At 57.3% G+C, this 25,642-nt stretch overlaps 8 protein-coding genes across 8 annotated transcripts; 4 read left to right on the top strand and 4 right to left on the bottom strand.

Annotated features, from left to right (window-relative positions):
- The first annotated feature begins 857 nt into the window (after positions 1-857).
- F5144DRAFT_378774 (Neutral/alkaline nonlysosomal ceramidase) lies at positions 858-3,727 on the top strand. Its single transcript, XM_066784575.1, has 3 exons — positions 858-1,814; positions 1,867-2,397; positions 2,449-3,727. Exons 1-3 carry the CDS (start codon positions 1,176-1,178, stop codon positions 3,562-3,564), a joined length of 2,286 nt encoding a protein of 761 aa, XP_066638523.1. The 5' UTR covers positions 858-1,175; the 3' UTR covers positions 3,565-3,727.
- Positions 3,727-5,884, bottom strand: F5144DRAFT_378684 (carbohydrate esterase family 9 protein). Its single transcript, XM_066784574.1, has 3 exons — positions 5,239-5,884; positions 4,407-5,191; positions 3,727-4,157 (listed from the first exon to the last, which is right to left on the bottom strand). The coding sequence occupies exons 1-3, from the start codon at positions 5,620-5,622 to the stop codon at positions 3,890-3,892; spliced, it is 1,437 nt and encodes a 478-aa protein (XP_066638522.1). The 5' UTR covers positions 5,623-5,884; the 3' UTR covers positions 3,727-3,889.
- Position 5,885: 1 nt separating this feature from the next.
- Positions 5,886-7,022, bottom strand: F5144DRAFT_378795 (uncharacterized protein). Its single transcript, XM_066784576.1, has one exon. The coding sequence runs from the start codon at positions 6,793-6,795 to the stop codon at positions 6,148-6,150; it is 648 nt and encodes a 215-aa protein (XP_066638521.1). The 5' UTR covers positions 6,796-7,022; the 3' UTR covers positions 5,886-6,147.
- A 1-nt stretch (position 7,023) lies between these two features.
- On the top strand, positions 7,024-10,308 carry F5144DRAFT_378796 (glycoside hydrolase family 3 protein). Its single transcript, XM_066784577.1, has 5 exons — positions 7,024-7,213; positions 7,295-7,369; positions 7,426-8,694; positions 8,747-10,071; positions 10,122-10,308. Exons 1-5 carry the CDS (start codon positions 7,201-7,203, stop codon positions 10,137-10,139), a joined length of 2,700 nt encoding a protein of 899 aa, XP_066638520.1. The 5' UTR covers positions 7,024-7,200; the 3' UTR covers positions 10,140-10,308.
- Positions 10,309-10,781: 473 nt separating this feature from the next.
- F5144DRAFT_378556 (uncharacterized protein) lies at positions 10,782-13,333 on the top strand. The gene is made up of 4 exons (XM_066784573.1): positions 10,782-11,197; positions 11,303-12,407; positions 12,470-12,924; positions 13,001-13,333. The coding sequence occupies exons 1-4, from the start codon at positions 11,070-11,072 to the stop codon at positions 13,116-13,118; spliced, it is 1,806 nt and encodes a 601-aa protein (XP_066638519.1). The 5' UTR covers positions 10,782-11,069; the 3' UTR covers positions 13,119-13,333.
- An 877-nt stretch (positions 13,334-14,210) lies between these two features.
- On the bottom strand, positions 14,211-15,996 carry F5144DRAFT_606471 (uncharacterized protein; the record flags this gene model as incomplete). The annotated part of the gene is made up of 3 exons (XM_066791493.1): positions 14,211-14,685; positions 14,766-15,338; positions 15,386-15,996. The coding sequence occupies 3 exons, from the start codon at positions 15,994-15,996 to the stop codon at positions 14,211-14,213; spliced, it is 1,659 nt and encodes a 552-aa protein (XP_066638518.1).
- Positions 15,997-18,053: 2,057 nt separating this feature from the next.
- On the top strand, positions 18,054-19,876 carry F5144DRAFT_378465 (uncharacterized protein). The gene is made up of 4 exons (XM_066784572.1): positions 18,054-18,551; positions 18,605-18,637; positions 18,697-19,242; positions 19,296-19,876. Exons 1-4 carry the CDS (start codon positions 18,372-18,374, stop codon positions 19,755-19,757), a joined length of 1,221 nt encoding a protein of 406 aa, XP_066638517.1. The 5' UTR covers positions 18,054-18,371; the 3' UTR covers positions 19,758-19,876.
- Positions 19,877-20,793: 917 nt separating this feature from the next.
- On the bottom strand, positions 20,794-24,070 carry F5144DRAFT_551464 (uncharacterized protein; the record flags this gene model as incomplete). The annotated part of the gene is made up of 2 exons (XM_066787693.1): positions 20,794-22,932; positions 23,090-24,070. The coding sequence occupies 2 exons, from the start codon at positions 24,068-24,070 to the stop codon at positions 20,794-20,796; spliced, it is 3,120 nt and encodes a 1,039-aa protein (XP_066638516.1).
- Between the last annotated feature and the right edge of the window lie 1,572 nt (positions 24,071-25,642).

Genomic DNA, 25,642 nt, shown 5'->3' with positions numbered 1-25,642 from the left:
ACTGTGAACTCAATGCTGTCATCAACAACTCGCAACCTTCCGACCAGATCTTGCCGTGACACACTTCGTTACTGCGCCTACCTACCTCCCCGCTGAAATTCTGGTGGCACTTCCTTGGGCACGCTCGCTCCGTTGGGGAACCTGCTGCTAAAACATAACCACCAGAGCGTCATGGAGGGGTCTAGATTGGGGCTACTCCTGCAGCCAAGGTACCTGAGATGGGTGGGTACTAGGATAGGGTTCACATTACAACGCCTCAACTAAGTCGCATTTTCGGTGTTAAAATAGCGATTTTCGGTATTGAAAGTTCCCGCACATGACCCGAACACGACCTGGGCCAAGCGAGACACTCTGCAACTCAAAGCAAGATCGCGGTGGGATCGGTTTGCCCAATGAGCACGTGGGCTGACCCTCCTTCTTCGTCCAGACGTCATTTCAGCTCCCCAACCGTGGACTGGGATGCCATTCGTTTGCGAAGCCCATCGCAATTCCTTTTCCACGTCCAATGGCCAGCCTCGAGAGGCATGTCTCACCACCATGTAAATTTCAGAGACACGAAGAAGAACTCGGCAAGCCACTTTGGTCAACAATGACGACCGACTGCCATGTGATTGGCCTGATCGCCATTGCTCCAGGGGTCGATGCGGCGAGCGGCTTGGGCCGGGTTGTGGCCGCTGCAAGCGAGTGACCCCCCAGGTGGAGAGATTGCCAGTGACTGGGCCATCACCCGGCACCTCAGAAGCTTAGTATTGGATTGCCGAGACCGAGGTCGTATGTGGTGGTTGGTGGCCTGTGAACCTGGCATTAGTAGGAAACGAAGATGTTAATCGGAGATGGCTCCGGAATAAAAAGCGAATGCGACCCGCGTCTTAAGCGCGCCTGCGGGCTGTCATAAGAGGAAGGCTCCCCCGACAGCCGCTTCAAGCTCTTGCCCCTTTCGACGTCGCTTCCCGGTTCCTGCCTGGCTTCCCCGCCGCTTCAACTTTGAAGATTCGAGCTTCCCAGATCGGGCTCAGCTTGCGGAGAATCCCTGCCGACTGCAACGACAACACCACAACCCGGTGGTCACAGGGTTAAAAGCGCGCCATCCCCGGGGGTGTATAAGTGCACCTCTTCGCTGACGACCACCAACGCGTCTCCCCGCAACTCCGTCACCCGGAGTAAGGCAAATCAAGATGCCGTTCCAACACCAACGCCGGGGAGTGGCAGCTCCGAAGAGGGCCCTCTTTGCCACCATCTCTGCCGTTTCTCTTTTCATCCTCGCGCTGTTCGCCCTCGCCCAGCTTAGCCCAACTCCGGCCGAGGGGAAGTTTGCTGCGAGATTCAAGAATGCCGAGCACGCAGACAACCCGTTCCTTTCTAAATCGAGGGCCACTGCGACTGGCGACAAGTATCTCATTGGGGTGGGCAAGGCCGACATCACAGGCCCGGTGGTTGAGATCAACTTCGCCGGCTATGCCAACACAGAGCAGATCGGCTCTGGCTTGAGGCAGCGTATTTACGCCCGCTCCTTCATTATCGGCGAAGTCGGCACGGAAAACCGATTTGTCTACCTCATTCTCGACGCCATGTGCGGTGATACTGCAGTGCGCAATGGTATCCTTGAAGGGTTAGCTGCCATGGGATCCGGCTACTCCATGTACGGGCAGTCGAACGTTGCTGTGACCGGCACGCACTCGCACAGCGGACCCGGTGGCTGGTTCAACTACCTGTTGCCGCAGATTACCAGCCTCGGATTTGACCACCAAGGCTACCAGGCACTGGTCGACGGTGCTCTACTGTCAATCAAGAGAGCCCATGAGTCGCTCCAGGAGGTGAGTGGGAGTCCCGAGGTGACTTACTGTTCTATTTCGCTGACTGCCCTAGGGCTACCTTGACTTTGGCACCACCCGCATCTCAGAGGCCAACATCAACCGCAGCCCGTACTCATATCTCGCTAACCCCGAGTCTGAGCGCGTGCAGTACACAGACGATGTCGATAAGACGCTGACCCTGCTGCGGTTTCAGAGAGCGTCTGATAGCAAGAACATTGGCGTTCTAACCTGGTTTCCCGTTCACCCAACGTCTATGCTCGGCAACAACACCCACGTTACCGGCGATAACAAGGGTCTCGCAGCGTACCTTTTCGAGCAGTCCGTCAAGGGGAACGATCAAGCCGCCGACGGATTTGTGGCCGGCTTCTCCCAAGCGAATGTGGGCGACACGACCCCGAACATCCTGGGTGCTTGGTGCGAGGACGGCTCTGGCCAAGAATGCGATTTCCAGACCAGCACTTGCGCCGACGGCAAATCGCAGTCGTGCCACGGCAGAGGGCCGTTTTTCCGGAAGCCCGATCTCGGCGTATCTAGCTGCTTCGATATCGCCTCGAAGCAGTTTTCGGGGGCTAAGGGGCTTTATGTAAGTCCTTTTCTTCAAGACCGCGTTGAGCTGTGCAGCTAATTTTCCCAGGACTCCTTCGACTCCGAGTCAACAGCTGTTGTGGGTTCAAGCGTCAGATCGTTCCACTACTTTCAAGACATGCAGTACTACAGCTTTCCCTTGGACAATGGCACTGTAGTGCAGACATGCCCAGCTGCTCTTGGATACTCGTTCGCCGCAGGAACCTCCGATTGGCCTGGCGCTTTCGACTTCACCCAAGGTGACGAGGGAGCGCCCAATAACCCCCTATGGCAGGTCGTATCGGGCCTGCTCCGTGTCCCTAGCGCCGAGCAGAAAAAGTGCCAAGGGCAAAAGCCGATTCTCCTCGACGTCGGGGAGATGAGCCTTCCCTACGCGTGGTCTGCCAACATCATCGACGTTCAATCTTTCCGCGTGGGCCAGTTCATCATCGTCGTATCCCCGTCCGAAGCAAGTACCATGGCTGGCCGGCGTTGGCGCAACGCCGTCAAGGCTGCCGCGTCGGAGGCATCCATCACCGGTGACCACGAACCCTTTGTCGTCCTTGGTGGCCCGGCCAACTCGTATGCTCATTACGTCACCACACCTGAGGAATACAACGTACAGCGATACGAGGGTGCGAGCACTCTGTACGGACCATGGGAGCTACCTGCGTACATCAACTTGACCCTCCGCGGCCTGCCGTACCTCGATTCGGCCGCCTCTGGTAGCCCGCCGCCCGGACCCACGCCGCCAGACAACCGCAAGAAGAGCCTTAGCTTCATTACCGGCGTAGTATTAGACGCCACCCCTCCTAGAAAGAGTTTCGGCGCGGTCATAAGCCAGCCAGCAGCCTCGTCCGCCCGCGGCTCCGTGGTCAGTGCCACTTTTGTTGGCGCTAACCCGCGGAATAACCTCCGTCTGGAAGGCACCTTTGCAGCGGTTGAGAAGCTGGGTAGTGACGGCAGCACGTGGACGCAGGTTTTGAGTGATAATGACTGGCGGCTGGTGTACAGCTGGAAGCGCACCAACTTTGTTCTGGGCTACAGTGAAGTGACCATCACATGGGAGACGGGCGATGAGGACGCAGCCGGCACCTACCGGATCAAGTATTATGGCGACTCGAAGCCGTTTATTGGGAATATCAAGGCGTTTACAGGGACGACCGAGACGTTTAAGCTGACGTAGGTTCTTGTTGGGCTGTTGGTCTCTGGAGGAAAGTTAATGTAATGACTGATGAATGTATTTTGGATATCTAGCTCTGGTACATACTCTCTTATGAACAGTACAGATTCTGCCTCATGGGTAGCCGTGTGTCCTTTGATGCCACCTAAATTCGTGATACAAAACCGACTGCCCGGGCTAACCCCCTATTTCTCCGACTTCGCGGATACAATCTGATTTACCTAGCCTCATCATCTCACCGGCCTCTTCTACAACACACCAGCCGATCCTCTACCAAAACATCCCCAAGACCTCCCCAGCACTCACTTACCTCCCATCATACTAATCCTCAATCACGACCCCGCTCAAAAACCCTCACCCCAAACTTCCACACCTCATCAACCACCAGCTCCCGCCTGTCCCCACCCCCCTCCCCCTCCTCTTCTTTCTCAGAGAGCACGACCAGATCGGCATCCGCCCCGGCTTCGAGAGAGCCCTTGACCCCCGCGACACCGAGCATGGCTGCTGGGGTGGAGGTCACGGCGCACAGGGCTTGGGGGATGGTGGCGCCGGTGTAGGTGAGGAAGTTGGAGATGCAGTCGATTAGGGTTATGGAGCTGGGGGGTTGGTTGGTGGTTAGTGAGGGGGTGTTGTGGATGAGAATGCGTTGTCTTGAGAGTGGGCTGGTTGGAGGTAGGGGTAAGGGGGAAGGGGTAAGGGGGAAGGGTAAAAAGGGAAAGTGAGAAAAAGTGAGTAGTAATGGTGAGAAGAGTGGGTGAGAAAAAAGGAAACGGAGGCGATGTAAGTAAGGCAAAGTAAACGGCAAACCGAGTGAAGCAAGAACAGAGAAGGAGAAACCAACTAACCTCCCCGCAATAACCCCCGTCCCCTCCAGCTCCAGCACACTACCACGCTTAACAATGTAGTGCTCACCCTCGCCGTTCGTCCACTCATACCGCCCGTCGGGCAGCCCCACCATATGCATCGCATCCGTCACCAGCACCAGGCCCGCCGGGTGCGCCCGCCACGCGATCTTGACCGTCGCCGGGTGTAGGTGGATGCCGTCCGCGATGAGACCAAAGTAAGGCCTCTTTTGCGGCTGCTGCTGGGACTGTTGGGGTTCGGGTTGAAGCTGGGGCGCTGGCTCCGTCGCACCCAGCACGCCAAAGATGCCCGGGTCGCGGTGGTGCAGCGGCCGCATCGCGTTGAAGAGGTGGGTGATCATGGTCGCGCCGGCCGAGACGGCGGCCGAGGCTTCCTCGTAGGTGGCTTCCGAGTGCCCGATCGAGACGAGGATGCCACGCGAGGTGAGCTCCGAGATTAGGTTGGCCATGGTGCCGAGCTCGGGCGCGACGGTTATCATCTTGATGGGGATCTCGGAGGGGGGTGAGGTTGGGGTTGTGGGGGTGGTGGCATCGGTAGGGGTGGAACTGGGAGATGGGGGGGAGGATTGGAAGGAGGAGGGAGTGATGTTCGCGACGCCGTACATGTCCTCGAGGTCGGCGAGGGATGAGGCAACGCGCAAGACGGAGCGGTTGTGCACGCCGTTTTTGGTCGGGTTCAGAAAAGGGCCTTCGACGTGGGCCCCGAGGGACTCAGCGCCGTCGTCAGCGCGGCGGGAGGAGCCTGAGGGTCCGAGAAACGGCAGGACCTGGAGAGTCAATACCGGCATGCCGATATGGGTAGAAGCGAGCTAACCTTCTTGTAGAGATGGCTTGTTTGGCTCGTCACGGTGGGAATGTACGAGGTGACGCCGGTCTGGACCAGTCTCTTGTTCAAGCTTCGCAGCTGCTTGCCGTACTGCGTCATGTCGTCGACGAGGGTAGAGAAGTTGAAGCCATACGCCCCGTTTAACTGGCACTCGATGAAGCCCGGCGACACGATGCGGCCGCCGAGGTCAATAACCTCGTCGGGCATGGTGAGCTCATCGTAGAAGGCCGACTGGCTGCGGATGATTTTGCCTGTGGTCGAGCTGACCCAGACGTCACCCCATACCAGGTCATCGCCACGGACGAGACGGCAGTTGGTCAGCTTGGTGATGCCGATTAGGCGAGGAGAAGCTGAGCGGACCGCCGAGGGCATGGTGTAAGTGGTGGCGCCTGTGGTGGGCTGTTGAAAGGAGTCAAGTCACTGATTCAGGGGCTCTGTTTAGGGAGCGGTAGGGCATCAGGTGGCCCGGGGGTTTAGTTGTGGACGCCATAGTATACTGGAAGCAGCAGAAGGAGAGGCAAGCCAGTTCAAATATCAAGCGGATACTGGATAGTAACAGGAACTACAAGGGGCCTAGAATACCGCGATGGACGTGCTTCGCCGATGGATCCCGCAGTGGCACCGATCATGGGCCGCTTCTGGGACGCGCCACCTGTGCTACTGGAACGTCCGGAACACAGGACCTAATCCGGATTTACCTTATCTGAGTCCGTCTACGGCCCCGTGATCTGGGGCGTTGGTAAGCTCATTACAGTCCCATGGACGGCACCAGTCGCCGAAGCCAGTCCGCTTCAATGGAAGATGCCCGTGGCCTCCGCCAGTTCCGGCATTCGCTGGGGGCATCCTCGGCAGAGCGGGGCGTTTGACTCGTGGATGGCATCTCAGGGCGTCTCCGAGTCACCCCAGGAAGGAGGCCGTTTTGGTGGTGTGTGGTGTGTGGTGGGTGAGTTGCAACCAACACAGTCGCACTGTGCGAGGGAGGGAATGTGAGGATGACTCGTCGACGCAACAATGGAAGAGGCGAAGGAGGCTGGGAGGCTGGAGGGTACCTGCTTGGTGGATATTGCAGCCGCCGGGTAGCAGATTGGGCATTCCAACCCCTTGGGTCGGCGGCGCGGCTGTCGACGGCGGATCCCAAGGTAGCGGCTTGGCTTTGTTGATGAGGTTGATGGAGTTCGAGATGGATGATGGATGGAGCTTCGAATGGTGGTGCTCGATGGAGATGGAGCTTCTGGACCGGGAAGGCATGTAACGTTGCCGGATTGGGGCTAACCAAAACGTTGTATCGTGCCTGCCGATTTGGGCTAGCGCGATTCCATCCTTTTGTGCCTCGCCTGATCTTGGGAACTTCCAGGCACCATTGCCATTGGCCAACGCACCGGCGCACGAACCTCCCACCTCCTTCCTCGTCGTGTTGTCTTGTGCACAACCTTCGGCCAACAACGGGCAATTCACAATTGCCCAGTGACAGTGGTTGATGCCACTCAGCTGTTCCGGGGATTTCGAGGGACTTTTCACATGCTGCCCATCCAATCCATCACCCATGCGCCAGGACGGGTAGGGAACGACCTAACCAACCCTGGAAACACAGCATTGTTACACCTGGCTGTTGGTGGCTGTTGGCGTTTCCACTTATCCCGGTACCACTGGGAAAACCATTATGCCGCCGTCGCGTGAGCACCGCCTTCAAACCCACTGCACCGATTGCCGCAGCCCAAGATGACCAACTTGGACGCCGACCTGGACCCACTATGGCAGGATCTAGACTGGTATGTGATGTGGTGTTCTTTATTTCTTTGCTCATTACCGCGACGCCTCATGTGGCTTGACTTGTCTCGTCGTGAGGTTGCAGCTCTGGTTCCTGGGCCCCTCTCACTCATACGACGCGCCCAGTTCAGCCACAGTGTTGCTGCACGTCAGTCAGTCAGGATATGAGATGATATACCTGGAATGCAGATACGATGTACGATAATACTCAATGGCTACTAACACCCCAATAGGGCCATCGGCCAGATGCTGATTATGGGATGGGATGGAACCGAAGTAACTCCCCAAATCCGTAACCTGATCGAGCAACACCATGTTGGCTCCATCTTGCTCACTGCAAAGAACCTCAAATGTAATCACAATCGCTGGCTGTAGCACTAGAAGGACCATACACTGACGACCCTGTAGCTGCTCAACAAACAGCAAAACTCGTCCAGGAGCTGCAAACCATCGCCCACCAGGCCGGCCATCCCCACCCCTTGTTGATTGCCTTGGATCAGGAAAATGGTGGCGTCAACAGTCTCTACGATGAGGATTACATTTGCCAGTTCCCGAGCTCTATGGGCCAGGCTGCCGCTAGCAGCGCGGAGCTGTCTTACAAAATCGCAAAGGCCACTGCGACGGAAATATCCGCTGTTGGCGTGAATCTGATCCTCGGTCCGGTGCTGGATGTCCTGACCAACGCGCGCTATCAACCGCTGGGTGTCCGGGCCATTGGCGACGACCCACAGGAGGTCTCGCAGTACGGCATTGCGTCTATGAACGGGTACAAGGACGCCGGCCTTGCCACTTGCGGGAAACATTTCCCCTCGTACGGCAACCTGGACTTCCTCGGCTCGAGCTTGGATATTCCCATCATTACTCAGACGCTTGAGGAGCTCTCCCTGAGTGCCCTCGTCCCATTCCGTAACGCTATCGCCACGGGAAACCTGGACGCCATGTTCATCGGCGGTTGTGGCATTAACAACCCGTCGATGAGTGTCAACCACGCTTGTCTGTCAGAGCAGGTGATTGATGACTTACTCAGAAACGAGCTCGGGTTTCAGGGCGTTGCCATATCAGAATGCCTCGAAATGGAAGGTCTCAGAAACGAGATTGGTGTTAGGACAGGCACTGTCATGGCAGTGGAAGCCGGCTGCGACTTGGTGCTCCTGTGCCGCGCCTACGACGTGCAGCTCGAGGCCATTGCTGGCCTCAAACTGGGAGTGGAGAACGAACTCATCACGAAGGAGCGCATCTACACGTCCCTCAAGCGCATATTTCGGATGAAGAAGTCGTGCGCCTCGTGGCAGAAGGCATTAAACCCCCCCGGTATCAGTTTGCTGTCAAAGATCCATCCCGGCCATCTCGCGCTCTCGCTCAAGGCCTACGATGATTCCATCGCTGTCATACGGGATAACGAAAAGCTTCTTCCATTGCCCAACTCGATGCATCAGGAGGAAGAACTGCTTTTGCTTACACCTCTGGTGAAACCGCTCCCAGCTTCCTCCATGACAAAGGCGCTCTTGGAAAAGAACAAACTCGAGGCGAGCACGAATCACGACAAATGGGTGCACCGCGACCGAGGGGCTATCATGAGCGGTGAGGGCGTGTTTAGAGAACTGGGGAGGTCACTCGCTCGTGCCAGGCACGGTAAACTGCTGCATACCTCGTACACTGCGAATGGCGTTCGGCCAGGTTAGTCTCCCACGATCTCCGTGTGAGTTTAAGTTCGCTAACCCATGGGCAGTACATGAAAACCTAATCAACCGAGCCTCATGCATCATCATCGTGACGGCAGATGCCAACCGAAACCTGTACCAAGCAGGCTTCACCAAGCACGTCTCCATGATGTGCTCAATGCTGAGGGCAAGCGGCCAGAAAAAGTCGCTCATAGTGGTTGCTGTAAGCTCGCCCTACGACTTCGCCATGGACAAGTCGGTCAACGCCTACATCTGTACCTTCGACTTTACCGAAATGGCCATGGCCGCCCTGGTACGAGTCCTTTGCGGCAAGTTCAAACCCCAGGGGACGCTGCCGGGAACCTTGCGAAAGAGTAGAAAGGCGCTCAAGTCACGGCAACACTGGCTTGTTGAAGCCTATAATCCCAATCGGGACGCTAGGGGGTTGGACGATCTCCTACAAGCCCTAGCTAGAGCCAGTGCCCCAGCGCTCCAATTCCTACAGACGACGAGGGCACACGCTTTCGAGCTACTCAACCCCAACATCGAGGAAGCCCACTTCGTGGTGCGCAACAGCAGCACCCAAGCCCTCTACGGCTTTTGCGCGACCTACTTCTTCCAAGGCACCGGCATCATGGGCGCGCTCTTCGTCGACCCAGCCAAGCGGAACGTCTCCATCGGCCGATCCCTCCAGCGCCGAGCTCTGCGCGGCCTCGCTCAGAAGCCGGGCATCAAGAAGATGCAGCTCGGAATGTCCTTTCCGGGTGTCTTCCTCGGCATTCCCGCCGACGATAGCGCCGGCCTCAAGCAGTGGTTTGCCAACGGCGGCTGGGACCTTCAGTTCCCGCGCCGCCTCGCCAACATGACCATCCCCTCCCTCAGCAACTGGGGCGCCCCGGAGGGCCTACTCCAGAACATACAACGCGCCGGCATCAGCTTCGATCTCATCCACGGCCCGGACAACGCCGACAGCGTGCTTGGGCACATCATGGCCCATGCCAACTCGGAAGTGATGGAGCTCTACCGCTTCGCGCTACAAGAGAGCAAGAGCTGCGGCGTCGTCCGGGCCAAGGGCCATGGCGAGAGCCTGTTGGGCACCGTGATCATCTGCAGCCCCGGGAGCCCGTTGGCCGGGTTCATCCCTCCCCTGCAACCGTCGTCGGTCGAGGACGAGCCGATCGGGGGCATCGTGGCGCCCCTCGTTGCGTCGTCGGCGCCCCAGGCGAGTCTGGTCCTCCAGGGCCTGGCGGTGATGGGCCTGAGGCAGAATAAGGCGCACAAGGCGCTCAGGAGCGTGTTGAGTTGGGTGCAGGACGAGGCGCATGAGCCGTTGCTGGCCATGGGGTTTGAGGTGGTGCAGGCTTTTGAGGAGTTTACGAACCCCCCTGATAACGTGAGTGTTTCTTACCCCTGTGGTGGTTGGATGAGACTGACGAGTTGCAGTGGCAGGATATAGCGTAGGTTGAGGCAAAGATACCAGTTTGATGAACGTAATCCGTTCAGGAGTGGTTTAACGTATCACCGTATGTATGTCTGGGACTTTGGGTTATTGTGCTTCTCGCTTCAGTTTTCTCAACATGACCTCTTAAATTATTACGGTTCGCTTATGATGATTGTGACCGTGTTTTCGAAGTGACTTGTTGTCTTGACACTGGGTACATGCCCCTATCTCTAAGTCCCTGAAACAGAGTTGCTCTCAGGAGCCGCCCCGCATCAACAGCGCCAAGGTCGTGAATAGGGCCGGGAGAGGCCGCTTCTCCGCTGATATCAATCTTTGTGATCGCAAGAGACATTCAAAATGTTGGATATTCTAGTGAAAATATGGCTATTGTAAAACCCACCGGAACAAGTTGAGCAGAAGACCAAACCCTCCAAGGTGGAAACATGAAAGAGTTAAACCCGATGGGAACTGCTCCGGACTAGAACTCGCCTCAACCCCTTAACTAATTCCTGCTCTTCAGGACCTCACCCTCTCTGGGGAAGTCTTGGCAGAGGATCCAGCCCCGTGCGCACAGTTGGGGAAACCTGGCCATGACCTGTAAGGTTGCACTAAAGCGACGGGAAGCGGGCACTGGCGGGCAATCGGAAGCGCATGGCAGTTGAGGAAAGTTGGCTCGAGGGTTGGATAATGGAGAAAAGTCTTGGCAATTGAGATTCTCCACCTCCCACTTTCAATCTCCCAGTCAGATCAAATCAGACCATGTGCAGCGCACGACCCGCGCATGCGACCGACTAGCACAAACGAACCACGAGTCACGAACCCACATCATCGAAGCTTATCTCGAAGGCCATGCTCAACAGATATCCATCTACGCATTGACGGATACCCTGATTCGAGCATTTGCGCGGTCTGCATGAACTGCCCAGAAGCTCTGCCGGAGCGGCAATGAGATGGCCGGCTTCAATTCCATGCCGGTGCTGTCGTCCGGTGCCACCCCGGGCCCGGACACCATGGCCATGACGGCTTCGGACATAGACGCCTTCAACAGCGCCACTATGGCCTTTGACGAGTCTCTGTTGTAAGCAACCCCCCCGATTGCCACACCAGCTTACCCCCCAGGTATCAGCTGGAACACAACGAACAGAACCTCAAGTCACTAACTCCCACCCTTCCCCCTATCCAGCGACCCCGTCAACATCCCCCCCATCCCCTACACCCCGACCGCCTACGACTTCGAAACCTTCAGCACCACCTTCGAAGACCCCTTCTCCTACCCCGCCCGCCCCTTCGAAACCACCACCAGCAACACCGGTCCCAACCGCAACCACCACCACCACCACCACCACCGCAGCAACGGCGGCGGCGGCGCCCACCACCCCCCGCTCAGCGACGGCGGCCCCCCCGAGCCCGTCCACAGCCACCACGACCTCTACGGCCACATGGGCGCGACCTCGCCCGCGGACGACGACGACGACGCCCTCGACAACAAGCTCCTCGGCTTCGGCGCGCCCATCGCCGGCAAGGCCACGCTGCTCACCGACGCCGGCCACGTCGCCGAGCCCGCCATGACAGGCGAGCTGTACGGCATGTTCTTCGTGGCCGAGGACGTGTTCGGTGCTGATAGTAATACCTCTGGTCGGCCGCTGGAGTTGACGTGTTATCGCCGGAATCTGTGGCAGATTTCGGGGCAGATCACTCTGCCAAGGCATGTGGCGCAGTGGGTGGATGAGCAGGGGCGGCGCGGGGTGGTGGGCGAGTTGGCGGCGTCGATTACCGCCGTGGAGAGTATTGAGGGGCGGGTGGCCGAGATGATTACCATTCCGTGGCGGGGGAGTAACGCGCCGCTGGGGGCGGAGGAGACGAAAGTGGTGAGCGCGCCGCCGGTGGTGCCGCTGGATTTTGGGGGCAGTGGGCAGGAGGTGGATGGTGGGAGTAGGGTGTCGGTGCCGGTGGCGTGGAAGAGGTTGCAGTTTAAGCATGCGACCGCGAATAATGGGCGGCGGAAGGGGCTGCAGCAGCATTACGTGGTGCAGATCAATCTGTTGGTGAAGAGTAAGGGTGGGGAGTATGTTAAGGTGGCGGAGATTCAGTCGGGGCCGGTCATTGTTCGCGGGAGGAGCCCGAGGAACTTTGATAGCCGGAAGGAGGTGCCGCTGGGGGATAAGAGGCCGCTGGAGAGGAGGAATACGGAGGGTCCGGGTGGTGGTGGTGGTGTTGGGGGGAAGCAGCAGAGGCAGGATGATGGGGACTCGGCTAGGTTGCAGAGGTATCCCTCGATGGGCGTGCAGGTATGTCTTTGTTGGTTGATCGATACCTACCGTAATTGTGTCGGTGCTAACGATATTTACAGCAATCACCATCCGACTGGTCAACGCCCTATGCCTCTGGCACACCCAATGCCCAACAACACCCAACTAAGAAGCTGGCCATGACCTCCCCGAGTCTAAACCGGCCACCGGTTCCCGCTTGGGGCACATTGGAACCCCCCTCACCAGTAAACCCGAAACACACCAACGCCAAAACGAACGCAACAACAACCAAACAACGCAACAACAGCACAACCGGGCCCCAGCCCCTTCCGATTAACCTCTCTCTCTCCGAAGACGAGCGAAGTCCCCCGAACCGCGCGAATTCAAGCGACCCCACCCAGAGCCCCCAGCTCACGAAATCCTCCATGTTGCTCTCCAGCGGCGGGAAAGGGTTATCCGTTCCAGGGCAAGGCAGCGGTGTCAACAATCCGCTTGCGAGCCCGCTGGAAACGGAGGACATGCTATACGAATACTTTCCGCTTAGTGTGGATGACTGGTAAGTGTTTGTTTTTTTATTAACCACCCTTCAGGTTGTCCAATCTAGGAAGGAGTGTGCTAATGTACATATAAAGGATGCCTCCTGTCGACGCCATCTATCGGCCGCATGTTGTTCACCACACCATCGTCCCGCCCGAAGTCAAGGCCCAACAGGTCCGGAGTAAAGCTAAGCGTTATTTCGCTGCCGAGTGATTCACGTTCCTACCTCTTCCTGCACTTCCGTCTCGGTGCCGTCGAAGAGAAGCCGATACAGCACCATGAGCGGCCCGCAAAACGGGGACAAGATCGGCAGCCACGTGGTTGCGCGGCTGATGAGCGACTTCGGTTGCCGTGGCTGTCTACGGACGACTCTGCTCGGGGGCCGTGGCCGTCTGTACCACACGGTGTATCGCGGTGGATAGGGCGGCAGTTGCAGGGGCGTGTAGACGTCCGGTTCTGAGCTCCTGTCGTCCTCGTCCCAGGGCGCGACCCACCAGATTGGTACAAAGTTGACGTTGGGGTCCCGGTAGTTTAGACAATCGTTAGCGCGCATGATTTTTGGTGGAGGTCTTTGGGAAGTTGTGTTAGACCAGGGCGGGTTGGTTGTCTTGAGGCGTATGGGAATTTGGCTTATGGCTGGTGAATGATGATGGGAGGATGGAGAGGGGACGGCGATGGGATCTTGCTGTGCAGGCTTTTCATTGCTTGTCCTCGTGCCTTGCGCTCGGACGCGCTGCTGGGGAGGCAGCAGGCTGCGCAAATTTCCTGCGTACCTATTGCTGGGCACATGATGATAACGTTGGCGATAGTGAGTGGCAAGGGGAGTGTGCGTACATTTTGGCGGTAGCTTGGCGGGATGGGCGTGTGTTGGTAGTTTGATGGATGGATGGATACCCAAATTCTCTAGGACAATGGATTGTTATACATGCATATCATTTCACTTGATGGACTTGAGTGAGCATACGACGGCCTTGGGTCAGCAAGCACTTTTCAATCGGCTTGGGCAAGGGTGATGTATCAGTCGTCTTCAGAATGCCTTTCATTTCGTCCTTCCACCACTCGGACTAAAAACATCGCTATATGCCTCCATCTATGTACAGACAAATCCCCAAGCCCAACGCTGTGTGTAAAGTAAACCGCGCACATGCCGCTCATGCAGCAGCGGCCCTTCCTTATCGCCAACCCACAAGCCCCCTAACCAGGCCTCGGCTCTCAACCCCCGGTATTAAACCCATCGCACGCCAAAACCCAGGCAGGTATTTCCCAGGCCGCAATGGCAAGTAACCCACAAAACGCTACAAATACCTACGACAAACACGCCAACGCAACCGCCGCCCCCCTCAACGAACTCTCCCTCGCCTCCACCAACGCAATCTCCCCCACCCCCTTCAGCCCCCCATTCCCACTCCCCCCCTCCCCTTCAACCAACAACCCATCCACAAACCCCTGCAACACCCTTCTATACCCCGGATAATGCTCCACCACACTCCCATTAAACGCGACCGTGGTCCTGCCCCTTGCACTCGCCACCTCCGCCGCCGTCTCGGCCACAAACGGCGAGGTGTCGGGCAGCGTCGCGAGCAATTCGGCTTCGGCTTCCGCTTTGAGCTCCCACAGCGCGTAGATGGAGGCGGCCACGACGGAGGCGGAGCGTCGGGTTACCTGCGCGGATAGGGTGCGTAGGAAGGTCAGGTCGGTCGGGGTGGGTTGGTAGGTGGGGGGGGAGGGGTGGCGGGTGGTGAAGGTGTGGAGGGCGCTGGTTAGGGTGGGGGTTAGGTCGCTGGGGAGGGGGTTAGTTTTTTGTTTGTTTGTTTGTTTGTTGGGGGTAGGGAGGGAGGTGGGTGGGGAAGGGGGACGTACGCTTCGATGAGGGAGAGGGTTTCGGTGTCGAGGGAGTAGGGCGTTTGGAGGGAGGGTGGTACGACGCCGCCGAAGATGCCGGTGGAGGAAATCGCGTCGAGGAGGGCGAGGCGGCAGATCTCGCCGATGTAATACCCGCTGACGAGCTGCTCGAGCGGTTGGAAATCGGGCCGGGGGTGGGCGGCTTTGAGGACTTTGTCCCATTTTGTTATGGGCAGGATGCCGTGGCCAAACATGCCCAGTTCTGTGTTGATGATGACGTGGCTGGCCTTTTCGTGCCAGCTGCTCGGGCGGTCGCCGAACTTGGGTTGGTCGATGGTCGTGACGGGGAGGTGGACGGCGATGTTGACGCCTGTCCCGAGGATGAGGCTGAAGCGGGTCGAGGGGGTGGTGTAGGCTTCCGAGAGTAGCGCAGCGCTGGAATCGTTGACGATGGCCGATAGTTCGACGTGTAGCCCCTGCTTCTTGCAGGCCGACTTGATGATCTCTCCTAGGTCCTCCCCTATAAGGCCCTCATTGGCGAGGAAGCCCTTGCCCATGGCACTTAATTTGCCTCCTTTCGAAGACGTTTGCCTGTCGCTGTTAGCTTGCGTAGTGTGGCGAGTGATGCCGAGACATACTCAATGGGAAAACTCCAGGCCAATCCCATGAGAAGGGGGTGGTCTGGGCTGTGGCCTCTCGCGCTATTCTTGGCCACGGTTCGGTGTATCCTCTCGGCCATCCAATCGAAGAATTCGGTTCCTCTCAAATTCCTGGCGTCACTGTCGATCTTGAACGAGTCCATCCGGATGATGCTGCCTTCCGGCCCTGACACCCCGCGTCCCCTGAGCTCCACAAGTGCCACCCGCAGTGTCGACCCACCAACGTCGAGAGCGAGATATTGGCCGGTTTCATGACCGCTAGGTAGTTGGGAGTTGTACGAGGGCAGCATACATTCCGGATTCGACCGTAGGCGTTCCCTGAATTGACGCTTCAGTTTCCGTGAAAACTGCATCAGTCCGCCGGCTTCGATATGCCCCAATAGCAGGTGCTCGGCCTCGGCGAGGAAGTCGGCTGCGGGGTCGGCGTTGGCCTTGGCCCCGGCATCCTGGGGGCTGATGGGGACGACAGGGGCGACGGGGGTGGTCCAGAAAGCAAGAAACGTCTTGAGAAACGACTTGCCGCGAAAGAGGGACTTGAGGGCCGAAACGAAAGACTCTCCTAGCGACGTCATGGCAGAAACGAGTGGCATAGCGGCATGACAGGGAGAGACCCGAAGAGAGCGGTGGCGGACAGATGTGTTGTCTTTAAGTCATCCACTACAGGGGGGTGGTGGGTAGGGAAGGCGTTTGGAAGGGGAGGCACATTCCAATGAGTGATACGAAGCAGCACTTCCGGGGACGGAGTACGCAACCGGGAGGAACTCCGCAAATCCGACGAGAGGGAGACGACCAAGGCGAGGGACGAAGGCGAGGTAGACGGGGTGCCGGTGCGTGCTGGTCGGGCTGGACTCGGCCCTGTTGGTTTGGTGAGGGCCAGCTCAGGTCAGCGCACTACCTTACTCTGGCAGTTGGCATGCTGCGTGCCAAGTAAACACACCACTACCGGGCCGTGAAATGACTGACACGGAAAAAATGAAACCTGCCGGATGCCGCCGTGCAGGAGCGGGAGGCGCGCGGATGGGACAGCGGCGCGACCTACCCTTACTGAGGAAGCAGCAGAAGTAGCAGAAGCAAAGAAGGTTGCAGGGGGGAGGCCCGTATGAGTGGGGGGAGGGCTGGAGGGGGTGGACAGGGCACGGAGAGTAAGAGAAAGGCACGAGACGGTAAGGGGGGGCCAGGCCGGGCGCAGGCAAAATGTGTGAGACAGATGGTCGATATGGCGGTAGATTGACGGGAATCCAGGGGTAACGACCGGAACCAATGGCAGGGGCAAGCTCTGGTGTCACAGGCTGCGGGTTGTTAATGGAGAGGGATCCAGGTGGATGGTTGTTCTGTGTCGTGTTGTGGAACTCGGCGAGTTGCAGGTTGCCCAGGTGTGGAAGTGAGGTGCCCGTATCTCCACTCTCCAGTATGTACCTACCTTAGGTACCTAACAGGCGGTGCGGTGCACTGTGTGTGTGTGAGAGTCGGGTGAGTTTGAGAATGGCGGGGATGGTGGAATGGTGGAATGGCTGACCGCCACGCCACGCAACGCAACAACGAACACGACAAAAGAAAGAAAAAGAAAAAAAAAGACAAATCCCACACTAAACTGCCTTGGTTAGAATTAGAACCTGGAACTTCCCTCAATGGCGAAAAAGAGCCGAGAAAAGCCCTTGTCCAGCTCGGTGGAAAGGAGAGGGATCCTGGCATCGCCCATCGCCTTGTGCTGCCCTGTTTGCACCTATCCTGTGCTGTGGTGGGTTGTCGCCGTGGCCCGCCGCGCTCCTCCGCCCGGAACACAGGGGACGTAACGTTGCCTTGGTTCAGTGCCAGTTCCAGTTGCAGACGGGAGCTAGGTGCTGTCGATCGGACAGGCCTCGGTCCAATGCGGGGCCAATCCAGGCGCCAGTGGCAGTTGTGGGGCAAGCAGCCAGTTGGTCGGCTGCTTGGCGCTGTGTCTCCTTTTGGCAGGTGCACGGACCATACAAAAGCTTAATTCAGATGAGAGCCAGAATCGTCAATTGGCAACTGCGACTCCTCCAAACATCAGGCGAGGCATGGAACTGACCTGCAAGCCTGCAAGTAATTTGTGGCTTGGGCCAGCTGCAGACCCCCGGCGGATGAGAAGAGCCTCAATCCACCACACTCACGACGAAATAAATTGGTGAAGGCAAGCAAGTTGACGATGGTAACATTTCGAGTTTCCAAATCAATCCTCAAGGGAAAGAAGAAAGCATCGTACAAATTCCGTCAACTCCAGTCGGTGGGCCGCAACTGCCCTCCACGAGATGGAGTCGCAGTTGCTCCTGCCATACAACTACATACCTACCTTAGGTACCTTCCTTAGGTGCCCAGGCTTCCACATGCGGCCCGTAGCCCCGTGGGACTTTCCCTTTTCTTTGGCTTCAGTCTTGTCATGACCGAATTCGGCGGAACCCCAAGCCATGAAACCCTCTCCGTCTGCTTATTGGGTCCAGTCTCGTCACCTGTTACCAACCAGCTGACTGATCAAAGGCCTTGCACCACCGACGGACTCGTTGGGTCTGTCGGCCTGTCTCCGTCCACAATGCTTTCCTGCCACTGTGTGGGAGAGAAACTGGAACGCACAGAACGTTCCATCTGTGACTCCATGCCTCCATCGCCTCGTCCATCGACACCCGGCACGCCCGGTAGCTTATCTGGTACCATGGCCGATGCTATCCCCAGTCTCACACAGTACACGGTGGCGCTGGCCTGGTGCTGGTGGGCTCGCAGTTACGCAAACCGTCACATGTTCCAGGCCTGGTCCAGGGTCCTTCTTTGACTTCAGAGTCGTCATAGTTGACGAGTCTTATTCTTATTGCCCTCCTTGCCTGGTGTCTCCCTCAGCTCTCTGCCAACTAGCTAGGCCTCTCCAAACCACAGAAACCTTACCTAGTCACTAAATCCCTCTATATTCTAAGCATCTCTTGATCTAGGACCACAGCCACTTCTTGAAGTCAAGATGAGATTCTTCATTAGGGATGATGCGGCAGGTGCTAGCACCCACGTCGCCTCTTACATCGTCGACCGCATCAACCACTTTGCCCCCACACCAGCTCACCCCTTCGTCCTCGGCCTCCCGACGGGGAGCACCCCCCTAGGTGTATACAAGTCTCTCGTTGAGAAATACAAAGCTGGCGAGGTAAGATGATGGCGTTAGCCCTGATGATACCGGCTCTGACTGACACTGGGTAGGTCTCCTTCGAAAATGTGGTCACATTCAACATGGTAAGGAACAATGTTCTGCATCATTGTGCTACAACGGCAGATGTTAATGCTTCCAGTAGGATGAGTACATCGGCATCCCGAGGGATCACCCTGAGAGCTATCATTCCTTCATGTGGAAACACTTCTTCTCCCACGTCAACATCCACCCCAACAACGCACACATTCTCGACGGGAACGCCCCCAACCTCGAAGCTGAGTGTGTCGAGTACGAGGCCAAAATACAAGCTGCTGGTGGCATCGACCTGTTCCTGGCTGGCATGGGCGAGGACGGCCATATCGCCTTCAATGAGCCTGGCTCCAGCCTGGCTTCCCGCACTCGCGTCAAGACACTCGCATACGGTACCATCCTGGCAAATAGCCGCTTCTTCGGAGATGACCTGGACAAAGTGCCCAAGATGGCCTTGACCGTGGGCGTCCAAACAGTCCTCGAGGCTCGCGAGGTTGTGGTTCTCGCCCTCGGTGCGCGCAAAGCCCTTGCCCTCCAACGGTGTGTCGAGCAAGGGGTCAACCACATGTGGACCCTATCGGCTCTGCATTTACACCCTCACTCAATGATCGTCTGTGACGAGGATGCGACGTTGGAGCTACAAGTCAAGACTGTCAAGGTAACTCCCACTACCCTTTCCACCAAGCTCTCCTCCACCTGACACACTCCCAGTACTTCAAAGACATCGAACAAGTCGCCCTCGCACAAGGCTTCCAGCAGATCCTCCCCTCCCAAGTCCGCACGGGGCCCGCCACGGTGCCGACGACCATCGTCACGGACGAGTTCCCACCGCCGACCATCCACTCCCCGCAGCCCACCACCTCACGCCTACTCTGCGCCACCCCGGCCACGGAGTACCCGCTGCGCTCCCGCTCCCCGTCCCCCGAGCCCTCCCTGCGCCATCTTCTCACCACGCCCGAAACAGAGTACACCCAGGACACCGAGTACACTCTCGACTCGCGGGCCGCGACTCCCGATTTCATGCCCGACAGCATGGCGTCTCGCATCGGGGACCCGTCGCTTCTGCGACGCGCGACCCCCAACCCGGAGCAGCGCCACCTCCAGCAGCCGCGCCAGCGGTCCAAGTCGCCTGCGCTGGTTTCGGCGGGTAGGCTGAATGGTATCAAGGTTTGATCTAGTGGAATCTAGCGGGGGGTTTCTTGGTTATTTTTTCGGATGAAGGGGGATGCATGGTCAGATTGTTACCCACTTGAGCACAATTTTTCCAACCGGTTCAACATCATGAACGGTTGCTTTCTTTCTATCACTGTAAACAAGATTGATAAACTAGAACCACTCGGCTTTTGGATCCACGAGAGCGATCCCTGTTGTCGTCACCATAGAATTAGATGTTGCGAGTAGAAATAATACATGTATATAATTTGTGTACGTATATGTATACGTATACTCACCTCACCGTCAGTCACGTATGTATTTCACCTTATCCTTTCTTTTTTCGCCCTCTTCATTGATGATGTGAGCCTTTTGAACCTGTCATGTGTCCAGAAAACTCATATGTCGAGGACACGAACACCCAAGACCAACTGTTTCCTGTTACTGCTGTGAGGGCTGCAGAAGGAGGCATGGCAATACACATCTGGCAATATGATTGAAGTTGGGAGCTTTTTTTGTAAAAAAAAAGAGAAGAGTGAGTTCCTCTAGTTCTTTCTTGTCACTCATCTCGAGCCACGCCGCCTTCTATACCGTCTCCGGGCCATCTCAAACCCATAACTAAACGATACAACTGGCTGGCGGGCTCAGCTAAATCTAGGAAAAAAAGTCGAAAAATGATGAGTCGACCCGACTCGACCTGGCCCAACCTAGAATGGAGTAGACTGTTTCCGCCCAACCGTTTTGTTTAAACCCTCCCCCCGGGCCCTTCCCAAGGCCGCCGATACGCCGCATCCAGGCTATGTGTCGTAGCATGCGAAGTCAAGACGACGTACCGCAGTAACTAAGTAAAAGAAAATGGAAGAATAAGAAATACAGAGAAGAGAAGGGTGGTGGAACTAAATAAAAGTATAAATGCCGTCTCACATGCCAGACGCAACAACGACAACACAAAAACACTCATCACCGGGAGAAGAAGAAACTCAAGACATGACACATCCGTCGCGTCAAGGCGGACTCACTCACACAGAATGGGGGAGACGAGGGAGAACCGATCGGATCAACACCCGCCACCCTCCGCATCCGCCACACACTCCTCATCCATACTGCCATACCCCGGATCAGCCTCCATGCCGACCACACTCTTAGTCACGGCCAAGCACCGCCCAATCATATCCGCCCTCAGCGCAGCATCGACACCAGCCTTCTGGCCCGCGGCGCTGTCACAGCCCATCCAGATGCGCAGGTTCCCGGCGAGACGCTCGAGAGAATGCGCACACGCTTCGCGCGCGACGGCGTGGTGGTTGAGCGTGTCCATGAGGTGGAACGCGGCGGTATACCCGAGGAGTGACAGGTCGGCGACGGCGGCGGCGGCGGGCAGCACCGAGTCGATGGTTAGGTAGGCGGCGGCGGGGGGGTCTTCGAACTTTTGCAACTGGGCGATGCCCATGGCGCAGCGCAGGGCCATCTGGGCGTCGGGGTCCGGCACGATGGAGGTCATGGGGGAGTCAATGAGGGGCGGGACGCCGCTGCTGTGGTCCCGGTGCTTGTCCGGGTTCGCGGACGGGCCGAGGGCTTGCAGGGCCGAGACGATGTGGGCGCCGCGCTTGCCATCGGCCAGGACGGCGCGGGCGATGAGGGCGCGGACTTGGGCGTTGGAGCCGATGGGCGCAACTCGGACGGCCAGTGCGATGTCGTCTGCCAGGCCGTGGGCGGCAGGGTCGTCGGGGGATGGCTGAAGGCTGCTGAGAAGAACGCGGTGGAGGGTGGCGTTGGAGTACCATGAAGCGACGGCATCCATTGGCGAGCGCACGGCGGGGTCTTCGACGACGGTGTCCATGCCGTCGATTTTGTCGACGAGGTTATGGGTTGTGTCCTGGTTCCACGCGAGGTTGTGTGCGCGTTGGATGATGACGTCGCTGAGGACCTCATCGCAGTCCTCTTCGATCAAGGCAGCGAGGTGCTCTGGAAGAGCATTGTCAAGGGAAGACTCGCCCTCGGGGAGGGAGTTAAGGATGCGATTGAGCTGTCTCGCTTCGTTCCACTTCATCCTCGCCAGCTTGGCAGCAATCATGTTAGCAGCCCATGTCGCACCGTTGAGCCGCCGGAGCAGAACCCGGATGTGCAATGCCTTAAGCATGAGCCGGAGAGGGGTGTCTGGGAGGGTGCCCGAGGCGATGAGGGTGAGTGTGAGACGGCTCTTATTGATCTCAACATCACCGCCGGCGAGCTGGGCATCCAGGGCAATTGACCACGCCTTAACTCGGGCAGTCTCTTCCTCTGCGCTTAATCCAGTGAGCGTGAGATAACCGTGAGAACCAACCACGTTCCTCAAAGTATACTTCATCGTCTTAGCCAGAAGGGCGGCAGCTTCGAGAAAGAAATTATGCCTCGGGACCCAAACGGTCTGGATAGCGGTGAGCCAGGCCTGTCTCCTAACGTGGATGGGAGAGGCGAGAGATGGCACCGCTTTAACATCCGTCGGGGTGCTCGTCGACTTCTTGGAAGGCCGGAACGCCGACAAGTCAAAGAACGACGAGAAGGCTGCCCACAGGAAGGCGCCTAAAAATAAAAGTTGGTTCAACTTGGCAAGCATGACCACAATCGAAGCGTCGAAGCCCCCGACAGTAAAGATGGGAGCCCGGAGCCAAGGCCCGAGCTGTTTCACTAGGAAACTGAGGCCGCGTGCATCGGTATACCCGGTGTCATCGGTGTCCTCAAGGAGGACCACGCAGATCAGCATCAAACCGGCGAGAGAACCCACCATGAGCTTCCCAAGGTAGGGGTTCCACCGGCCAGTCTGACCCTGCGCTTGTTGCTGCTGCTGCTGGAGTTGCTGCTGACGCACTAACGCAGGGGTTTGACCGAATTGCTGCGGGGGGATTGGATATGGACGACCTGCGTTTAGATGTTGTGCTGCTAAGATTCGTTTCATATCGTCCGGAATGGGGATCATCCCCGGGGGGTCCGATGACTGAGGTGTCGCCATTGGCGTGTTTAAGAAGTTGCCGGCATCTTGGGCGTATTGTATCGGGGTAGGCGGTTGCTGTAGGGGATTTGGCAGCTGACCGGTCAGGGCGCCGGCCATGAACAGCTTCTCAAAGGCTGATATCCTCTCGTGCATAGTGCTGTTTTCCTCGAACAAACGGTTATTTCGTTTCTCGAGATGTCTGATGTACTCGGTGGCTTTGCTAAGGATCTGTGAGGGTGTCAGATAGCTGTAGTGGCGAAAAAAGAAAAAGAGAAAAAAGAAAGAAAAGAGAAAAAAGAAAAAAAGAAAAAAAGAAAAAAAAGAAAAAAAAGAGAGAGAAAAGAGAGAAAAGAAAAAGAAAAAAGAAAAGAAAAGGACAGCCTACCGTCGCCTTGTTAAGCTTGTGGGCAGGCGTCAAGCCGTGTAGCTCCTCCCGATCTTCGGTGGTGTCTTCGCCCCGGGCGCTCTTCGACATGATCCTTAGCGACGGGACACTGTCTCGCAGTGCTGCTATCTTGTCGTTGAGATTGTTCCGGTACCGCTTTTCGATCATATTATGCGCCGTCCTCTTGACGGGTTGCTCAAGGTCGTCATCATCCTCATCTTCGTCAACCTCGGCTGACGACTTGCGTTTCCGACCGTAGCCTTTGGACTGGCCGGCGCCGTCCGGTGATGAGAGGCTACCCTTGTCATGGCCGCTTGACGCCGAGTCCGGGCTGCCGGCAGCGCTTTGGGGCGAGCGGTACTGGAGGTGAGGAGGCATGGCGATTGTTTTGAGGCGCTCGCGCTGTGCTGGCGTGAGCGTATTTTCAATGGTTCGTAGAGTTTCGGGCTGGCGAGGTTGCAAGTTCGGGGCAAATGCCGAGGCTAGCGACAAATTGTCTACGGCAGGCGCGGACGCAAAACTCGGGTCGTGAGCAGGTGCGGTAGTTGATTGGAGGTAGAATGACTGTTGCGGCAGTTGGCTAAGGTTGAGCGGAAGATCCCAGGTCTGCTGGGGTGTGACACCGAATGGATTCCCGTCGTTGATGGGGGACTCATACGGGGGGGTGTCCTGAAAGCCCCATTGCGAAGCCGTGACCGGGCTAAAAAGGTCCGGCTGCTGCTGCTGCTGCTGCTGCTGCTGGGAGGGGGCGGTGACATCCGGGGGTGAATTCGATAAAGTCCCACTCCTTCCACCAGCATCTGCAGCGGGAATGGGAGTCTTGGCTACGATGGACGCAGCGGCAGTGGCAGAAGTAGCAGCGGGGCCCGAGGCGTCTACAATGCTGCTATCTCCGAGTGCCCCATCCCCCATATCAAAAGCGTCCAGGCCTCCATCCAGGCTGGCGAACAGGTCGGGCGAGCTAGCCGGGAGGTCGGCCATGATGTCCCTTTCTACCCTGTGGCCCGGGGTCTGCAAGCCGCGACGGGATCGGATCGCGCAGGCGGCAATCGAGGCCAACCGGGCGAAGAGCGATTGGGCCTACGAACAGGGTGACGACGGCTCGACAGGTGCGGGGACCCGAAGGTGGTGTGCTGGACCAATTCGGTAACTCGTAAGCGGCACAGGTAGGATTTCTTCAGCGGGTATCTAAAGTCTTGGACTGTATGCGGGCTGTTTGGCGGCAGTCTTGGGGCGGGGGTTGGGCGTTGTCAGGATTGTTGGCGATGGTTTGAGGTTGGAGGTGGGAGGTCAGAGAATCGGGTTATGTGTGGGACGATTCCCCCCAGAATCGTATGATGGACAGGCGGATGCGGCCGAGCTGTTCAAGTGGAGACTCTTGCCTTCGATGGCACGTGCGGCAGGGGCACCGTTGCGGACGCTTGCCCGGATTGGTTGGGAGCTGCAGGGGACTGTGACTGATGCGTTCTGCTCCTGTCAGGGCGTTTAGGGTTCCAAGCAAAGCCAGGGTCTCTCAGGGTCTCTCAGGGTCTGATTGACAGGAACCTCGACTTTATCGGAAGGAGCATGGCATATGAAACGACGCCGTGCTGACTCCTGTGTAGTTGAAAGCCAAATTTCTACGAAGTACGAATAGGTAATATTTTACGCCAACAATTCCAGCAATTGAATGTTTACCAACAGCCAGCACAGGGAACCTGGAGTAGGAAACCGAGCACAACCATTCGCTGCGTTCAGCTCCCAAATCCAGATTTGGCGTCGTATGACGTATGGACATGTATTCTCAACACTCTCATGCAGGCAACAAGCTTGAAAGTCCGGTCACTTTCCTGCGGGCCGGTATTGACCTGTTTTTATCTGAATAAAACACTTGCCCGCCATGGACCCTATGTGCAAACTTTGCGGCCTAGAACGCCTCAACGCCTCATGGCCAACGCCTCCCCGACCATCTCGGGAGGGATACCCGGGGACCCTGCTTCGGCTCCGCGCGGCAACGATACTTGCCTCCGTGGAACATATGGCTCAATTGCGGAGGTTTCCCTCCTCCTCCTGCCCGTACCGCCCACTTTCCGTTCTTTACAATATAGATGCGGGAAATGACATGAGCGTGGCGTAGCGAGCGTCATCCACCGGTTGGTGGTCCCTGGATGTTCCCAGGCCTGAAAGACTTTTCGCCTCCTCTGCTTCCCCAGATTGTTCTCGAAGCAACACGCGTCATCGAGGCCAGAGCTTTTTTACAGCTGTGCTTGTAGAAGTCCAGATCTTCGGAGATATGGACCAAGTTCGGCATCGGGGACTGGGTAGGGGTACCGGGGCTAACGGTTTCACCGTGCTCCACTTGAAACATCACCTCCCTCACAATATCGCATTTTCCGTAGGAATTGTGTTGTCCTCGGAAGGGAAGGAAAATGGAATCATTCACATCCTCTAAACCTCACCTCGACCTGCATCAAACTGAAAACTCATCAATTGCTCGTCACTATGGATATCAAATCCTCCTCTACCCTCCCGCATCGCCAGATGCAAAAGCCACCCCCGGGCTAACGGACTCAA

The sequence above is a fragment of the Chaetomium tenue genome (genome assembly GCF_020726465.1).
Source record: "Chaetomium tenue strain MPI-SDFR-AT-0079 chromosome Unknown F5144scaffold_7, whole genome shotgun sequence".
Lineage (NCBI taxonomy): Eukaryota > Fungi > Ascomycota > Sordariomycetes > Sordariales > Chaetomiaceae > Chaetomium > Chaetomium tenue.
This window is presented reverse-complemented; position numbering and strand designations above follow the sequence as displayed.

Excerpts from the sequence above, each read along its gene's own strand:
- F5144DRAFT_378465 (XM_066784572.1), top strand. The coding sequence starts at position 18,372 with ATGAGATTCTTCATTAGGGATGATGCGGCAGGTGCTAGCACCCACGTC. Across the intron at positions 18,638-18,696 it reads ATGTGGTCACATTCAACATG|GATGAGTACATCGGCATCCC; the intron begins GTAAGGAACAAT and ends TGCTTCCAGTAG. Across the intron at positions 19,243-19,295 it reads TACAAGTCAAGACTGTCAAG|TACTTCAAAGACATCGAACA; the intron begins GTAACTCCCACT and ends ACACACTCCCAG.
- F5144DRAFT_378795 (XM_066784576.1), bottom strand. The coding sequence starts at position 6,795 with ATGGGTGATGGATTGGATGGGCAGCATGTGAAAAGTCCCTCGAAATCC.
- F5144DRAFT_378556 (XM_066784573.1), top strand. The coding sequence starts at position 11,070 with ATGGCCGGCTTCAATTCCATGCCGGTGCTGTCGTCCGGTGCCACCCCG. Across the intron at positions 11,198-11,302 it reads GCCTTTGACGAGTCTCTGTT|CGACCCCGTCAACATCCCCC; the intron begins GTAAGCAACCCC and ends CCCCCTATCCAG. Across the intron at positions 12,925-13,000 it reads CCGCTTAGTGTGGATGACTG|GATGCCTCCTGTCGACGCCA; the intron begins GTAAGTGTTTGT and ends GTACATATAAAG.
- F5144DRAFT_378774 (XM_066784575.1), top strand. The coding sequence starts at position 1,176 with ATGCCGTTCCAACACCAACGCCGGGGAGTGGCAGCTCCGAAGAGGGCC. Across the intron at positions 1,815-1,866 it reads CCCATGAGTCGCTCCAGGAG|GGCTACCTTGACTTTGGCAC; the intron begins GTGAGTGGGAGT and ends TGACTGCCCTAG. Across the intron at positions 2,398-2,448 it reads CGGGGGCTAAGGGGCTTTAT|GACTCCTTCGACTCCGAGTC; the intron begins GTAAGTCCTTTT and ends TAATTTTCCCAG.
- F5144DRAFT_378796 (XM_066784577.1), top strand. Across the intron at positions 7,370-7,425 it reads CACTGCAAAGAACCTCAAAT|CTGCTCAACAAACAGCAAAA; the intron begins GTAATCACAATC and ends ACGACCCTGTAG. Across the intron at positions 8,695-8,746 it reads TGCGAATGGCGTTCGGCCAG|TACATGAAAACCTAATCAAC; the intron begins GTTAGTCTCCCA and ends ACCCATGGGCAG.
- F5144DRAFT_378684 (XM_066784574.1), bottom strand. The coding sequence starts at position 5,622 with ATGCCCTCGGCGGTCCGCTCAGCTTCTCCTCGCCTAATCGGCATCACC. Across the intron at positions 5,192-5,238 it reads CAAGCCATCTCTACAAGAAG|GTCCTGCCGTTTCTCGGACC; the intron begins GTTAGCTCGCTT and ends TTGACTCTCCAG. Across the intron at positions 4,158-4,406 it reads ACGGGGGTTATTGCGGGGAG|CTCCATAACCCTAATCGACT; the intron begins GTTAGTTGGTTT and ends CCAACCCCCCAG.